The sequence below is a fragment of the Syzygium oleosum genome, unplaced genomic scaffold (assembly GCF_021117445.2).
Source record: "Syzygium oleosum isolate NSW1041296 unplaced genomic scaffold, Sole_v2.1 Sole_v2.38, whole genome shotgun sequence".
Taxonomy (NCBI): Eukaryota; Viridiplantae; Streptophyta; class Magnoliopsida; order Myrtales; family Myrtaceae; genus Syzygium; species Syzygium oleosum.
Window position 1 is genome coordinate 1,462,457 of NW_026607522.1, and position 18,444 is coordinate 1,480,900.

Sequence of the window (18,444 nt, forward strand, 5' to 3'; positions counted from 1 at the left end):
GAGACTTAACATTGGTAGTGATTGATTTAGTCATCAAAAGAAACGACAACAATGACTACTGCTCTGTTCATTCATTCTACCTTGCACAGCACACATTTCTTTTGCAAACATTGTTTTGAACAAGAGATCAAAAACACGTCAATTGTCAACCAAACAAAACGAATAGGACAACCTTGCAGTGATCAAAATGGAGAAGTAATAGATTAGACTTCCAGTCCAATTGTCATAAGGCCTCTTCTAATTTCAAACATTTACTCAATTGTTTAAGATGGTGCTCAAAATTGGCAGAGGATTTACCTGAGAATCTCTACAGAATGGTTGAACAGCAAGACAAGAATGTGCATTTCCCTTCTCTCTCTCTGTCTCTCTCTCCCCACCATTGCATTTCTCTTCAAACTCTTCACAGAGAGACCTCAGAAACTCTACTATAATGCAAAACAGTTTGTAGCTTTTAGTTTACACAACATTGCTCTCAAATGCTAACAATAACATCGCTTCATGTACGAGAGTCCTCCCAGAATCATCGGACCGTGTAGGCAACTTCGCTCCTTGTGGAAATCAAATGAGCAAATTGCACACCATATCTGCAGCATGAGTCACGAGCCAGATTCAATGAGCTCGGAGTTGGATGAGAAAGGGTATCAAAATTTTTCTATGTGTTTTTTCTCTCGCGCTTCTAGGAATAAAGCGATGTTTCCACACACCCTAATCGCCAATCGAATCAAGCATCCAAGGGGATATGCCCAGGCCCCAAAACTTTCACCGATCTGTCCATATGCCCCCAAAATCGAATCAAGTATCGAAACAGAATTTGAAAAATCATTATTCATGTAAAAATCTGGGGAAGAAAAGGTCCCACGTACCTTTAAAGAAAAATTAGGGCTTCATCTACCACCCGTAGAAGTTGTATGTCGGGGATATGAGCGATCTTGTCCCAGTCCTCGCCTCCATCTCTCTTGCACCTCCTCTCCAATTCTGGGCAATCTCTAATTCTCAGGTGAGTAAGGGACGCAAGCCTTCGCATTCCTTCGGGTAATGACGTCAACGAGGGGCAATCGAGGATGACAAGCCGTTGAAGTGATTGAAGGGCCTCGATCTGCTCTGGTAATGCCTTCAAATTGGAGCAACCCTCAATTATGAGATCCTCGAGATTGCTGGCCTGTAGAAGCCACTGTGGGAGAGATGCTAGTTTTGGAAGTCCAATGATTTCCACGAAGCGGAGACTCTGAAGTCCTCCATGGAAATCCAAGATGAGGTTGTTGTTGTTGCCGCTTTCGTCTTTGCATAATAAATCCAGCTCCTCACAATCCCGAATATAGAGACGCTCGAGATTGCTGAGCTGGAGAAGCCACTGTGGGAGATATGCTAGTTTTGGAAGTATCCAGAGACTCACGGAGCGGAGATTCTGGAGTCCTCCATGGGAATCCGAAGAATCGAGATCCACCAGGTTGGATTGACGTCGCGTACCCAGTGATGGTGGTGGTGCTTTTGAGAGGGAAGTTAACCTAGGACAAACCCAAATGCGAAGAGATTCGAGTGAGGTGAGACTTTTCCAGCACTCTTCGGACACACATTCTAGAGACTCCATATACCAGATTTGCAGATGCTTCAACTTATTAAGGCCATATATCATATTTATTAACGCTGGGTGGGCCCTAGTCAGCGTTAACTCCTCAAGATGCGGAGTTGGTGGCATGGCTTTCAATTTCATACAGCTAGAGATCTCCAATACAGATAGATTAGGAAATGATTCTGTTGAAGTGGATGAATGGTCTGACATGATGTATTCCAATTTAGTCATATTCCGAATCTCTAAAGTCTTGAGGTGATGTAGTTGGCCTAATGGAGGGAGATGTTTACATCTTCTGCAATCATAGAAGCGTAACTTAACTAAATTGGGCAAGGAAGACACGAGGCTCCACCTTGAAAAGCTCTCACCGTTATATCTATTGATCGTCAACTTCTGCAGACTTGAGTGCGGCTTCAGTCCACCTAATAGAGCTTCATCTCTATTTGCGACATCATCGGTATTGAAATAACCCCATTCAAGTGCCAAAGATTCCAGAAAATGCTTCCCTGTCAAGTTCGCAGCCTTGGATTCTGCTTCGGCATCTGTCACACTTCCCAAATTCTCAATTCTAAGGCTTCCCCGAATGTCATTAAGCCCATTTAGCTCCCCAAGTTCACAACAATCCTTAGCAAGAGCTTTATCTTTGGGCAAAATGAAGCGTGTTAGCCTATGCAGAGAACTCAATTGCCCTAGTCCGCGTGGCACATAACTAAGTTCCCAACAACCATCTATGTCTAGATTTCGAAGGCTGACTAACTTCCTTATACCCCTTGGCAATTCTTCAAGGGCACTACAACCGCAGAGATTTAGTGTTTGCAAATTCTGCAATTTTGTAATGGAGTTAGGAAGCCTTTTGAGTGCTTCATTGTGAGAGAGATCGAGATACGTAAGATACTTCAACTTACAAATGGACTTTAACACTGTCCCGACATATGTGGTATGCAGATTCAAGACACGCAACCTCTTGAAACTTTGAATGAGTTGTAGATCTACTTCACTCGTTGGTTCCATTTTCCTATCACTAGCAACACGCATAAATGTTCTCAGTGCACTTGCTTGCACGCGTGTGATTTGAAGTTCACCCTTCAAATTGAAAGTTGAACCATATGATATGTGATGAGTTCTTTTGGATATGGATTTTTTGTCATCCCATGCCGCCCAACACTCGGTCCCTGCAACTAAGCAGGCTAGATCATGCATCAAATCATGCATCTTGCAAGTCCCCTTCTCTTCCCGATAATCTTGAAAGAAGTTACTCCATAGTAGATCCATGAAATATCCATGAGCAATGTCTTCTAAATGCTGACTTGTATTTGATTCCCGAATAAATCCTTCTGCCAGCCAAAGATTGACTAAAGTCTGCTTCTTTAACTCATAATCTTTGGGAAACAATGAACAGAATGCGAAACATTGTTTCAAATGTGAAGGAAGATGGTCATAACTAAGCTGAAGAACTGATTTTATGCTATCTTCCCTTTGAAACACACTTGGGAGCTCATTATCTTTGAATTGTGACCATTCAAGTACACTTTTTTTAAGGAATAGTAAACTCCCAACAATTCGAACAACTAATGGAACCCCGGAGCACTTTTTAATTATCTCTTTGCCAACGGCTAGCATGTCAGAATTTTGTATCTCCTCTATTTTTCGACCAGCCATTTGCATTAATAATTCAAGAGACGCACTTTCAGATAAGCCCCCGAGAAAATGAGGCGGAGTAGTGCCGGTGATCTCCGCAACCAAAGGAATGCGTGTCGTTATAAGGATCTTGCTTCCTCTAGCACCTCCCCCCAATAAAGTTTTCAAGCTCAACCATGTTTCTTGTTCTATATGCCACACATCATCTAAAACTAAGAGATATTTCTTTCCATCAATTTCTGCCCTAAGTTTGCTTTGCAACAATTCCATCGCAACCTCGGTTGATTCTTCCTTCTTTGCACAAGCTATCATGTCTTTCACTATTTTTGTCTCATTAAAGTCGGTAGAGACACAAACCCACATTTTCAAGTCAAATTGACTATCTTCATACACATATTTAGCAAGAGCCGTTTTTCCAAGCCCACCAATACCAACTATTGGAAGGATGGAAACGTGCTCTTTCACATTTGAATCTTGTAAAAATTTCATAACCGCCTTCTTATCATCATCTCTCCCTATAACATCTCCCTTAGGTATAAATGAATGCGTCTCTTTTCTCTTCCTCCGCTCTCTCTCCGCTTCCGAATCCACTAGGCGCTGATCCAAGTGGAATTCCTTTTCAGTCTTAATGGCTTGTATTCTCTCTCTTGCCGCTCTTACTTTGCCGCTCATCTTCAATTTAAAAGCAAGCTGGTTTGAACTTGAGAAAAATGTCCTTACCTCCTTCATCTTTTCATTGTGACCCCTCAGTTCTCTTCGCATAGCTTCTATATTGAATTCTTCAAGCAGGTCCTGCGCGTCATAGAAAGCGTCTTTTAGTTTCTCAACCCAAACTTGGATTTGGGAAATCTTGTGGTATTGTTCTTCTGCATGGTCCAGTACGGGCTGAAGCATGGAGACAGTGTCCCGAAGCACCTCGAGTTCATCCTTGATGCCCCATAACTTTCCAACTGTTTCTATTGCTTGAGGACCCAGTACAGCAACGATCTTTGCGGCAATGCTACCAATGACAGCTTCCGCCATTTTTGTTCTCGGGTATCTCTCTTTCTTTGTCTCTTCTCTATGGATCAAAAGATATTAGTACAGTCCTCCAAGGCTATAGGCTTCTCAGAACATGTATAAGAAGTTTATGTTGACACTCACGTGAGACTGGCAAATCAGAATCCTGACAATTCTAATTTTCAACTTCTTTGACCGACTCAAGTTGTTGAAGATAGGAATTATCATCATCCACCCAAGCCTAAATCAATAACGCATATACAGACCCAAAAAAAAAATCAATAATGCATATGGGACCCACCAAGGTCGGGTCCAAGGTCCACGATTGTTTTGTCTAAATCAAGCCTAATTATAAGCTGTTACTAAGAATTAAATCTAGTGTAGTTATTGGTGCATAATTTTCTGATGAAATTGACTTTCCCCATATATCAATCTTTTTCAAAAGAAGCTGGCCTTTTTCATCTATTTTTTTTCAGGATTATCTCAAAACAGTTTCGAAAACCATTCCACAACTCAACTTTGATTGCATAGGGACTCTCCCAAATTTTAAAAAATGCATTAATCTCGTTAAGAGCAATTCGGAGAGGGTTAAAGAATTTCTAGATTTTGGTTAATTCACGATTTACTGGATTTTGTCATAATTATCATTCAATGAAAGGTTTTGCCTAGTTAATATATTGGTTTAAAATTACTATTCTTAGTTTAAGGCTTCGTTCTTTATCTTTTCCAGAGGATGGCCAGTCATTCTCTAAATTTTTGGGTTGGATTTGATGTATGACAAAGTTGGTATTAGAGCTTAATCGAACAGACCTCAAACCAGTCTACTTTTTTATGTTTCATTTTTCATTTTGTGAAGGCCCAATTGCACGATGAGTTTTACTGGCTTAGCAGTTCATAGTTCATGACCAAAACAAAATTATTTTTGCAGTGAGCAGAGAAATTCTTTGGTGGTAATTGTCATTCTGTCATTCCTATTGCTTCAAATTTCCTATTTTTCCTTGCTTTCTTGGAATTTTGCCAAAGAAAAAGGAAAACGCATAGTACTGTGCTCAGGCTATTCATCTTCAGAAGAGCTTACAGATTAGTTGCTATAATAAAGAACGAACCTGGCTATTAGTGGGCTGATCGACGGCCGACCAACAAAGGCGAGGCCACAACCGGCGAGATCAAGAGAGGAAGGACAGGAGACGGGGTCGGCAAGACCAAGAGAGAGAGATGAGATGAGATGAAACGGCGGGGGCAAGACTCCAGAGAGAGAGAGAGAGAGAGAGAGAGAGAGAGATCAAGGGCACTGTTGGGGGAAAGTCAAGAGACTAGAGAGTTTATGAGCAAGGCTAGCTATGAGAGTGAGAATTAAAAGAAAGTAGTAAGGGTCTTAAATATAAAAGATTTAGCTTTGTTTTGAACTGTTCCAAACCAGTTGTCCCCAAAAGCTGGTTCCCAACAAACCCAAAAACATAAAAAGCCTCGTTCCCATAATTTTTACATGAGAGCCGACCGCAACTTGTGTGAACTAGTGTAGAATCGGGCGAGTTTAGTTCTGTTTAGAATTTAACCGACCCGGTTGCTCACCCTTAAAAAAAATGTTACATTTGAGTTCTAACAAACATTACAAGGCTAATCCCACGATTAGCGGAAGGGAAGGACTATCATCATAAAGTATAGAGTTCATTTCATCTAAATAAATTAGATAGCCCCTTATATGAAATGAAAAGCCAATCATGCAATACTTTTAGTCAATTGAAATCATTTACTATCGGGTCAGTTATCAGACCTAATATTATTTATATTAGATAAGCTTAGAATGGAGATTTACATACTATATATTAAAAGTCAAAAGTGAAAGACTTGTGGTCATTATTTTTCATAGAGGATGTCGTAGGAGAAGTTACTCTTCTTTTCAACTCTTCCAGAAAGATGCAATTCTCCTTTTCCCTTACCGATAATGTGTTTCACGACAATCACTTTAAGTATGGTGGTGTTGTTGTTCATCCACGTGTGATGTCTCTCTAATGCATTTCTTCTTTTCAGGCCATTTTGACTCTTGTGTCGTCGTTTTGCTTTAAAGAAACAAGAAAGTTACACGAAAGTTCAACAAAAAATCTTGAGCAACCGGTCAGCCAGCAGATGCTTAAGGTGATTCGCCAATTCCCACAAAACTAATTGATTACTGAAATTGTAGCCAAAAACCAACCTCGCCTATTGAAAGATATTCTTGGCGGGTGGGTAAGTTTCCTTTGTCGAGACACGCCATGAAATTTATATCTTTGCACTGTTATTTAAAGCATGACTTTTTGTCTATAGGTATTGAGCGCTTCTTATTCGCACAATTTTCATAATATATAAATATTTATACGTACTTTCTTATATAATTTTTTTTATAATTTTTGTTATGATGGAAAAGTAAAAAGTTGTATGCTTCTACTGAACACATGCCCTTACTTTTCATATGTTATTATCATATAAAGCATCTAAGTAAAAGAAAAAAACGGTATGCATATATCAACTATTCAAATAAATAATAAGAAAACCAAAAAAGTTGCAACAATACGATTATTATACAAAGTCCTTCGCAAAAGCGTCTTTCAGGTGGGGCCGAGGCCTTAGATCACACAATTCGGGCTGGAGATAATGTTGGTACGTGGCGAATCTGGAGCGGACAATGTGTACAAAGACAGATAGGACGAGTACGGTGGGATCGACGTGTATGAAGTCGTACTGCTACGTAACTGACACGGCCAAAAAGCAACTTAACTCCACGGGTCACCTATTAACATCACTTTCTGCTTTTTTATTTTTTTGGTTCTACGCTACTTCTGTCTCCTTCCTACTCCTTTGTATTCTAGAAACAGAGAGACCAGCCGCTTTCGAAACTCCGGATATAAAAAATCAAATATTAATTGGCCAATTGTCGCTCATTAAGCTCCATTATATATATATTAGCTTAGCAATGATCTCTTTAGCAATGGTCCCGATGATAGCTTCCGCCATTTTTGTTCTCCCTGTCTCCCTCTCCCTTTGGATTAGAAGATAATCAGTCCAATGATTTCGAGGCTGGAGACCTCTCAGGACATGTATCGAAAGTTTATGTTGAAGATGGGAATTCTCCTCAGCCACGCATACGAGAAGATGAAGCCCTAGTCAATAATGCATATGGGACCCACCGAGGTTGGGTCCAAGGTCCTCGATTGGTTTTGTCTAAAGACTTTTCCTGCTTCTACTGTACAGTAATCCAGCATGCTCGCAAGGGCAATGAAGATGCTGGTGTTGAAAGTGACAGAGATATTTATTTAGCCGCTTGTTTTCATCTGACAGATTCCAAGGCCCAGAAGCAAAGGAGAATAGGAGGACCAAGTTGGGAAAGCAAATTGCGTATCCAAGGACATACACTTCGTTTTTTCCCCAAGGCTTCGTTCTATATTATTATTTTTTAAATGATGAAGGTCATGGTCTAATTTCTTGAGATGGATTTGCGGTATGATAAAGATGGTCTAATTTCTTATTTATTAAATCAGATGGAATCTTTCATAATATACATATGTATACATTTTTCATTTAAATATTTTTTATTATCTACTATTATTGTGCACTCAAAAGATAACTCATTTGTCATTTGTCTAATTAGTACATATATATGTATATTTTTCTCTTTCTTTTATTTTTTCTTGGTTCCGTGCGACGTCTGTCTCCTTCCTCCTCCTTTGCATTTTAGAGATAGAGAGCAGGTGCTTTTGGAACTCTAGATATTAAAAATCAAATGTTAATCAGTCAATTATCGCTCATTATTGGCCCACCACCTCATTTTTTATATAAAACTTAATATGGGCACCTACCTCATTCATTGTAACCCCCCGCAACTTCTTTGACTGACTCGAGTTGTTGAAGGTAGGAATTCTCATCATCCACGCAAGCCTAAATCAATAATGCATATGGGACCCACCGAGGTAAGGTCCAAGGTCCGCAATTGGTTTGTCTAAATCAAGCCTAATTGTAAGCTGTTATTAAGAATTAAATCTAGTGTAGTTATTGGTGCATAATTTCTTGATGAAATTGACTTTCCCCATATTTCAATCTTTTTCAAAAGAAGCTGGCCTTTTTCATCTATTTTTTAGGATTATCTCAAAACAGTTTCAAAAACCATTCCACAACTCAGCTTTGATTGGATAGGGACTTTCCCAAATTTTCAAAAATTGCATTAATCACGTTAAGAGTGATTCCGAGAGGGTTAAATAAATTCTAGAATTTGGTCAATTCATGATTACTGGATTTTGTTTTAATTATCATTCAATGAAAGGTTTTGCTTAGTCAATATATTTGTTTAATTAGTTTAAGGCTTCGTTCTTTATTTTTTTTCAAAGGATGGCCAATCATTCTCTAAATTCTTGGGATGGATTTGTTGTATATCAGAACTTACATTATGAACCTAGGAAATATTAGTTAGCTTTAATCGGGGCACTGTGAGGTGTGAGCTGTTATTAATTAGTGTATATGTACATACATACGCAATATACATTAGGATAGAGATTCTTTCCGAAAAAATAGAAAGTTTTGTATCCGTGGGTAACATGATCGATCTGTTAACATTCTAATATGAACACTATACCTCTCGGTTCAAAACTCTTCTTCCTATTGTCACATGACATTATTACTATTATTTTACTAAAACATTATAGTTTGATTAGGGAAGTTCTCTCTCCTTGCGAATCTCTAAAATTTATTTTTTTTCCTATGAATAAATGCTTCTATATTTTTTCATTCTTTCTTTATTTTTTCCTATTCTCTGAATAAATTGCTTTAAAGATCTCTTCCCACGCTAGGCAATACCAAAACTTGCACATTTATGCAACATGAAATCCTATATTTAGGGTTTGTTTCATATTTAATAATATGTTATTCCTTTATACAATTACCCAAATTTACTAACAAATGCCATTATCAGGGACTTGTTATACGTTATTTCTCATGAGCATTGCTCCATGCAAGAATGACTTTGAGAAAGGTGGCACGATCTTAGGTAATTCTTATTTGTTTGATCTGTTTTGGAGAGCGTAAACTTAGTGAGCTCAGAGCAGGACTCATTAGAGATGTCATGGCCTATTCCCTACACCGTTTTATTGGGCTTGGTGTTGGCCTGTGTCCTCTTTACACTTGGCTGTATATAATTGGCTTGAGACCCCCTTGGCACGTAGCAGCCTATCCTTATGACATAATCCTAGTAAGCAATCATTTTGATCCTCTTACTATAATACCCTATCAATTTACTCGTTACGGTAGGTTGTAATCTTTAACATATCAAGTGGATTGTGAGAGCAGAGGTTGGAGTTAGGACCACAATTAAATTTGGACGAAAGTGACACAAATTCTTTGGATATGTAATAAGTAAGGCAAGTCGATGTTGTTGTTCTTGTATGTAAAAGATTAAATGGGATGATTAAGTTCTTTCCCACTTTATCGTAAAGTATGTATATACATTGGAGTTTTGCAATCAATCTTTGTCATTTAAATATTTTCTATTATCTATAATTATTGTATACTTATATAATCTAATTCAATATGTAAGGCAAGTAAATATTGATATATTGTTCTAGAAAAATTATATTAGATTAAATTAGATGATTGAGTTTTTCTCTACTTTATTGTATAGTAATATGTCTAATTGATGTTAAGGGGAAGGGATGGAGCTTTGTGATGATGTGGGTCAACCATTTAACTCCATTTTACCGAAGTTTTTTTATTATTGATTGATGTGTGTGTATATACTTAGTTTGGTTTCACAAACGAGACATAATAAAATAGAATGAAAGAAAATAATCATGATGATAAGAGTTAGCTGAGGTTTCTTATGACTTGTTTGTTTGTGCTTTTTAAAAAGCAAAAGTAATTTCTTGCTTTCTTGCTAAAATTCAAAATATTATTCAAGTATAAAAAATTTATGAACTGATTGATGTAGATTATGTGAAAATTTCATATGTTTCAGACCCAAAAAAAATGTTAACATGCATCCGAAGTGAGATCAGGTTAAAAAAAAAAACAGGCCTCTAGCTGTTTTGCCGATGCTTGTGAGAGCATAGAGCTTCAGGAGGTGGACAAACTTGAGTTGTTGAAGACAGGAATTCTCATCCTTTACGCACATTACAAGATGAGGCCTAAATCAATATGTGTATGGTCGGGTCCCAGGTCCAAGATTGGTTTGTCTAAGATTTTATGTGCTTCAAGTGTTTAGTAGTCTAACATGCTTGCAAAGGCAATGAAAATGCTGGTGAAAACAAACCATTGATCTTATAGTTCTTAAAACAAAAAACAGGTGCATCCATGGTGAAAATAACCGAGAGCGAAATTACCAGGAGTACGGGTGATACCGAAGGACCGAATTAGATAGCAGCGAGCCTGAATGAAATGCAAGCAACAAGTTACGAAGCAGTGAAGAAATGGTTCTTGAGTGCTGCCTGCATTTATCTTCGTCGCACATCTTATAAAGAAAGAAAAGAGGACCATTCCTTTCTTATGTCGACACAACAAGGAAACTTGGGAATTGATCCCTTTCTTTGCCTCCTCAGTTACCGTTAGCACAAGAAAGGGATTTCTTTGCATTTCATTCTTGCAAAAGGGGTCACGTCTGATTACTTTCTTTTGTTCGACAGAATGGTTCTTTCATATCCAATAATCATATTTTCGCATGAACAATTTTAGTGCTAAAAGTGAAATGTTCAATTTACAACCCAAAACATCATCAAGTATTTGATCTTCCAAGTAATCTCGCAACAGTTAAATTCATTTCAAAAGGGTTGAAACCGCTATATCTTTCATATTGGATGTTCTCCCCTGTTCCTTTTTTCTTTAACCACCATGGAAATATTATCTAATCAAAGTTTTTTCCTTTGCTTTTTTATGTTATAAACATAGATATATTAATTTTAAAAATCAGGTACTCTTTATAGTATTATTTTTTTCTTACAATTCGATTGAGTATTACTTGTATATTCTTTTTTAGATATTTTGTTAATGCATTTCCTAAATTTATGAAATTAGACACTGCCTTTCTTTTTCCTTTGTTTGGGTATACTTATGCGCTAGTCTCAATACCCGTTGGCAGGCAAAGGCTATACCTTACTGTTTACTATGGTATTAAATTTTTTGCTGAACATTGTGAGATTATAATTTCAACAAGTAATATGACTATAATATCGAACATAATGTTAAATATGCATCTCAATTAACAATTTGTTTTAGGTGATGTGGCTAGAGAATTCTAGTCATCAAGAAATTTTTTTTTTTTAACTATTGGAGTCTTGCTTATCTTTCTGGAGATTATTGTGTTAGAATTTTAGTACACTCTGGGTTGTTGACCTCATGAATTTGAGCATCGTGGTTCTATGTCAGTAAATGCACATTTTTTTTCTAATCTATATTAATTGCGTAACTGCAACGTTATGCCTGGATTTTACTTTGATTTTTGTTGATTATACGTCTCTAATTGAATTTACATTAAACTATCAAGATTTAAGATAAGTGAAACTTTCTACTGTACTTGTAGATTTTACGTAAATTATTTTCTTTTTGGTAATAATCGTATGGTATCAAATTGTATTGTCACGCCCCGAACCCCAACGAGCACGCAACATCCCTCCGAGGTTGTCAAGTACGCGACGTCTCAGGACTTGTCGCCGACCCAAACCGAAATGCTAACGAATATCATAAGCGGAAGCAAATACAAACTCACCATACAACATACAATTTAACGGGATAGTCAGGAAAACACTTCACATAAAAACCAGCAAGTCATTATAAGCTCACAAAGATAACCCAATGAGGTTTACACAATTACAAGCCTCACACAATGCCACTTCCTAACGAAGCCACGGATACAAAAGGGAGGTTAACTTAAACTCCTCTACAACAAGGCATTCAAAATGATGATACATCCAATGCCCAGCATCACCCCAGAACTCCGAACCGCATGTGACGACTACTCGTCATTCCAAGCCTGAAAATGTTTAACAACGGGGGATGAGATAAATCTCAATAAGTAACTACCTAAGCCTCGCTTAGGCTAACGCGTACCTCCGAACAATCCTAATCATGCAATACCGACATCCAACATGTCATAATAATCACAGATGCCCTTACCTCACCTCGGCACATACACAAGCCCTGCACGTTAGAATATCGCCATAACATGGCCAATTGCTCATCAAACAAGCATACTTCAAATCATGGCACAATCATAAGAAACATACTCAATATTCCGGATTTCGAGCATTCACCAATGCATGGCATACATTCACATGTATCCAGATTATTAACGACCCCTCAGGCCACCGAACTCCCGCCGGTCTTCTGGCGTAACCAGGCATCGTCCCGCTACGTTAGTGACGGCAACGTTGGGGATCGAACACCCCTCGGCAAGCCGGGTACCCAACGGCATTCCACTTAGGAGCATGGATCCGGCTTCCACCGCGATTGGCATCGTCTGGGATCAAACACCCCCCGGCAACCCCGGGTACCAGACGGCAACGTTGGGGATCGAAGACCCCCCGGCAAGCCGGGTACCCAATGGCATTCCACTTAGGAGCATTGATCCGGCCTCCACCGCGATCGGCATCGTCTGGGATCGAACACCCCTCGGCAACCCCGGGTACCAGACGGCATCCGAACTCCCGACGGGCATCGTCTAAAACTCCCGCTTAGACGGAACGTGACGTGATCATGCACACACATTATCCACTCAATGCCAATTTTTCTCTTTGAGAATTGGTCACATGCCAATCGAATGCTTACTCGGCCAATAAAATGCCACACTTTTCATTGATAACCCCGCCTTTAAATAATTGCCTGAAAATGAGAAAATCGAGTATACACAAAAGTGGGTGATTCTCGGCAATTCCGGGCAGTAACACAGTCACTGAATTTCCTTTAAAATAAATAGTAAATCAACTTCAAAAATTCTGAAATTTAGATATGTTGTACAAAAAATCTTGATAAACATTTTTCATGTAGGACATGAAATCAAATTCTGACTGTAAACGCCTTGTTTTGACACTCAAAGCCGAACGGAACCCGGTTTGCTCGGACAGCCCCTCAGACCATCAAAAATACAACTCATTCAGTACCCAAATCACTTTGGAAAGCTCTAAAATTTTTATATGTCATAGACACGGATGTTATTACAAATTTTTTTTAAGAAAGTTTGTTGAAAAGAGGTCTGGAAAAATTTATAGAAAATCGGAAAGACAAGAAGGTCGGGTAAACAGTAAATCCGGTAGACTGAATTCGGTCTAAAAATGGACTTACGAATGACCCTAAATGATATAAAAAAATTCCAGATTTAATCTATGTCAAACTTCAAGATGTTATGAACAACTTTCACGAGAACACTTCCTCAAATTCGGCCCACACAAGTCATAGTAAAAATAGAAAAATCCAGCGACGCAGCAGCAACTCTACTGGAAATCAACCAACAAGCACCACCAAGCAAACCAAGTATAACCAGCCACTAAACCAACTATCCACAGCCCTTAAATCATCCCTAACATGTCCATTAGTCACCCCTCAGCCTAGTCAAGGGTTAGGAAGCCACTTACTCAAGGCCTAAGCAAGATTTTCAAGCTAGGGAGCCTAACGAATCCAAGCCAAGCAAGCAGCAGCTGTTCTGGCGGACGTACGGGTGGCTCAGCGGCGGCGCTGGTCACCGGCGGACCACGGCTGGGACGGGCACAGGGTGGTGGTGACAAGATGGACGAATGGAAGGGGAGGGAGAGAGTGAGCTCGGTGGTGGTGTGTGGCTGAGATGAGTGGCGGCGGGTGGCGGTGCTCACGGCGGTGAGGGTGGCCGAGCAAGGGAGCCGGGTCGGCCTCGGTGAGCAAGAAGAAGAAAAAGCAAGAAGCAACGAAGCAAAATGAAGACGAAAACAGCAGCAACAGAAGTGAAGAAGCAGCAAAAGAGAAGAAGAAGCAGCGGCAACAGCAATGAACGACAGAAACAGCACGTGAGGCAGCATGGGTTAACAGTCAGCAAAGCAACACGTGAAGGTGCAGCAAGAAGTCAGCAGCAAGAGCAAAAACAACGTGAGGGAGTCAGCGGGCATGAAGGAAGAGAGGAAGTCAGCGGGAAAGTAGGTCGGCGGCGTGGGGGGAGCAGCAGCGACGTGTGGGAAGAGAGCGAGAGGAGAGAGACAAAAGTCAAACACTCGAGTGCGATCCAACGGTCCACGTTCAAACTCGACGATTGATCCAACGGCCACTAAAAATCCTAATTATAAATTAAGAAAAGGCCAAAAGATACTAAATAAAATAAACCAAGAGGAAGGTTTACTGTTCAAAATCCGCACTCGGTCCAAATTTCACTTTTTATCAATTCCGGGCAATATCGACGCTGGCCACAATAATATCGACACCGTCCAATTAAATTCGTCACAAAACCCCGAGAAATTCGACACCAAAGTTCGGGCTCTAAATAACGGCCAAATTCGATCGAGTGCGATTTTAGCGAAACCTCAAATTTAAAAATAACCCAAGAGTAATCAGTTCTTGGCGAGATTTAACTTTAAGAGCACCAATGAAATACACATTTTATAAATCCCAAAAATTGGTCAAAATTCGAAATGTCTCAGTATAGTTGATTACATTTTTATGATTCAATGGTATAAAGCATTACCATAAAGGTTTTATTCATGGTCTCATCCTTGACATCGCCAAGGCTACGTGGAATAGTAGAAACTTCTGTATGTGACAGCTTAAGAATACACAATTATTTGCATATTTTTATTCAAATTTTCAGAAAACTATATTTCAAAATTGAAAATTAAATTTCAATCTAATCGATCATGATCTTGTGGGTCCTTTGCCGGAATAAATTTGTAGGTTTCTATAGTTAAAAGATTGCTTATTTGTGCTTTCCTTTGAGTTTTTATACACATTTCTTTGTCTAAATTGCAAAATGGAGGTTGAAAACTCTAGTTACGTCTTCTTCACTTTCAAACTCACATCTCATTATTAACATGAAACTTTTGAGCATTTCTTAATTTTTGGGTCCACATGGTATGAGATATGAATGTATGATCGATATCAATTACTTTCTTCATGGTAGAAGTAGAATGGAAAAATATTCCGCTTTACTTGTTTTTTTTAAGTTTATCTTTCGTTAATATTGATATATGATCAAAAGATAAGCATAAATAACGTTTGACCATGCTTCTAGCAAAATAAACTTTTTCCATCTTTTGATCTGAGTTTTTTTTTCCATTTTAAATGAAAAAGACAAGTGTACTTCTTACCATGCAAAGAAGAAACAAAAAGGGAGGCATGGAGTAATAGATTCAAATAGAAAAACACTCTCGTCTATGTTGACGAGAAAACCAAAATATGCATAATTCTATTAAAGAATTATGAGCAAGAATATATGAAAATATATCGATTAGATATTTATTAGATAATTATGTAAAATCAAAGATTTGCTAAGTAACCATAAAAAAAATTAGTTATTGTGGAACGCTTGCTCGTGAGCATCCACGTGACTTAACCTTGCACGAGATTTAACCACTAGTTATTAGGATGACCGTGCGTTGTACGGGTCTAAAATTATGTTTTAAATAATTTTAGACGTCGGTTGTTAATCTATTTTCTATTTATTGATACTTCAAGGTTAATTATGTTTCTTAATTTTGTGAAGTTCATTTTGGTGTCGTGATTATCAACTAAAATTCACCACTTACTTTAAGTGTTTGAATATCTGTATCTGCATTATTTTCACTGCATAGACAATACTGATAAAGATGAGAGGTTTTTTAATGTTCGCACCAAGATGGTTATAAGTGGAAAAAAAGTATTCACATAATCTATGCTGGAAAAGAACCCGTCTACGTCAGATATATGACGGTTTAAATATATCTTAGTAGATCTTGAAGTATCGAGGGTCTCAACACCTAGAAGATCAATAGAAATTTAATTCCCCATTAATATGACTAACCAATGAAATCTCTTATGGTAGACCCGTTCCAACTGAACCTGTCAACCCTAAAATCGTACTATCCACTTGTCTATTTCAACTTGAAACTCGTCCTTTGATGATTTTTTTTCCTTCAAATTTCAAGTCATCTAATTGTGAATACCTTTTATCTTTCTAGGCTAAACGGCTACTACAAATTAACAAGTTCGAACAAAATTTGAATTTGGCTGTCACCTCTTCGTCTAAAGCATGGAATAGGAACGAAGATTCATGGTTTGTAAAATAGGCGCTCTTCAAATGAATGGTTTGATAATCGAGAAAATCACATATATAAAAATTACCGGCGATAGGAATTATACAAAAAATAAAATCTGTGTATACATAAACAATTAACTTTTAAGCATTAAACACCAAAATATGCGCATTCATGGAATATAAATTTTTGTGGTTTATTATCTACCGCTAATTAAACATTGAAGTAAATGTCAAGTCTGGATTGTAATGTCGCCGGTCACTATTGCTTGTTATTCTCTCTAATCTAATCTAAGGATCCAATCCTCATCCCGATCGGCCGACGCCCATGACGTACGCACCGAAGAAATTCGATATGTTCCTGCATATATACTTTGCTTACCAAGAGAGCAAGAGATGAGAATCTATTGTCGGTGAAGCATGGGACATTTCGAATTTTGGCCCATTTTTGGGATTTACAAAGCGTGTATTTCGTCAGTGTGCTTATAGTAAAATCTCATCCGGAACTAATCACTCTTGGGTAATTTTTAAATTAGAGATTTCGTTAGAATCGCATTCGATCGAATTTGGCCGTTATTTAGAGCCTGAACTTTGGTGTCGAATTTCTTGGAGTTTCTTGACGAATTTAATTGGACAGTGTCGATATTATTGTGGCCAGCGTCGATATTGCCCGGGATTAATAAAAAGTGAAATTTGTACCGAGTACGTATTTGGACTAGTAGACCTCTCTCGTAGTGTGTTTTAATAAGTGCCTTTTGGCCCTTTTTCGTAATTTATAAATAGGATTTTCGTGGGCCGTAGGAACGATTTCGGATTTGAATGAGGGCCGTTGGATTGCACTTGAGTGCGTTGACTCTCTCTCTCTCTCTCTCTCTCTCTCTCTCTCTCTCTCTCTCTCTCTCTCCCACGCCCACACTACGTGCGTCTCCCCTCCCCCCAATCTCCCCATGCACGTCCCCTCTCTCTCTCCTCCTTCTTTTCTCTTCTTCCTTTTTCTTTCTTCTTCTCTTCTTCTTCTTCCTTCCTCACCGCTGCTCTTGCCCCCCCTCTGCTGACCGCCGCTTGCCGCGCCTGACCGTCGCTAGCCGTCTGCCTGGCGCTGCCGCTTGCCCAGTCGCCGTGGCGTCCATGTCACGCCCCGCACCCTACGAGCGCGCGATCATCCCTCGATGGTCGATCATTGAACGCGACGTCCCAGGCACGTCGCCGACCCAACCCAAACATTAGAGATTAGGCACGTGCGGAAACAAATAGAAACAACCCAGATAATTAATAATGACAAGGGGTAGCAGTAGCACGAAACAATAACTGTAATTCCTACTCTTGGCAGATACATACGACGCTCACAAAAAGACAATCCCAAGCTAGGCCACAACAACAAAACCACATTCCTCAAAAGAGACAATAGTTCACAAACTTAACTCCTCTACAAAAAAGGGAACTCAAAATACCGGGTACTTAACCCGTCCTCGATCTCCGAAATACCCTTGCAGCGTCTCCAATCACTCATGGTCGCGGATCTAAAATGGTTATATAATAACCGTGAGAACGAGTCTCAATAAGCAACCCCCTATACCCCACATAGGCCAATGCGTACCCAGACAAGTCATACATGCAATCTACCCCATAATATGTAAAATTCGCATCATTATACTTACATTGCCATCAAGCCCATGTAAACTCTGCACGTTAGTCGTCAAGTGATAATGCAATAATAGTAATTAAATAACACATCACAATCGCTCAAACACTAACTACACTTGCACTCAATCAATCCAACTAATTCAACCAGCCAATTCAATCACATGCTCAACCAGCCAATTCAATCACACTCAATTCGCATGCGTGGCCGAACATCTTTCTCACGACCCGCGCCACTGCGCCTCAGGTCCATTCTCACTGCTCGCGCTTCTGCACCTCAGGCCCATTTGGCACACCGGCCATTCATGCTTTCACACGGACTGCTGTCAACACGTCCCAAGTCCGTAGCCCTCCAATCAATCCGGGCTCAATTCTAATGACCGACGTAAACACGTCCTGG

General features: G+C 39.1%; 2 protein-coding genes and 1 pseudogene across 2 annotated transcripts in view; all 3 read right to left on the reverse strand.

The window, feature by feature from the left end:
• Positions 1 to 5,727, reverse strand: part of LOC115693022 (putative disease resistance protein RGA4) — a 39,950-nt gene extending 34,223 nt beyond the window's left edge. The window contains exon 1 of the mRNA XM_056305641.1: positions 5,314 to 5,727. The gene's annotated coding sequence lies outside the window, so the exon portion shown is untranslated. The remainder of the gene's footprint in view (positions 1 to 5,313) is intronic.
• LOC130135879 (putative disease resistance protein RGA3) overlaps positions 648 to 18,444 on the reverse strand; it is a 42,471-nt pseudogene continuing 24,674 nt past the window's right edge.
• LOC130134385 (disease resistance protein RGA2-like) lies at positions 866 to 4,231 on the reverse strand. The gene has a single exon (XM_030620003.2). It carries the CDS (start codon positions 4,229 to 4,231, stop codon positions 866 to 868), a length of 3,366 nt encoding a protein of 1,121 aa, XP_030475863.1.

Bases quoted from the DNA above. Each gene is read 5' to 3' on its own strand.
- LOC130134385 (XM_030620003.2), bottom strand. From the start codon at position 4,231: ATGGCGGAAGCTGTCATTGGTAGCATTGCCGCAAAGATCGTTGCTGTA.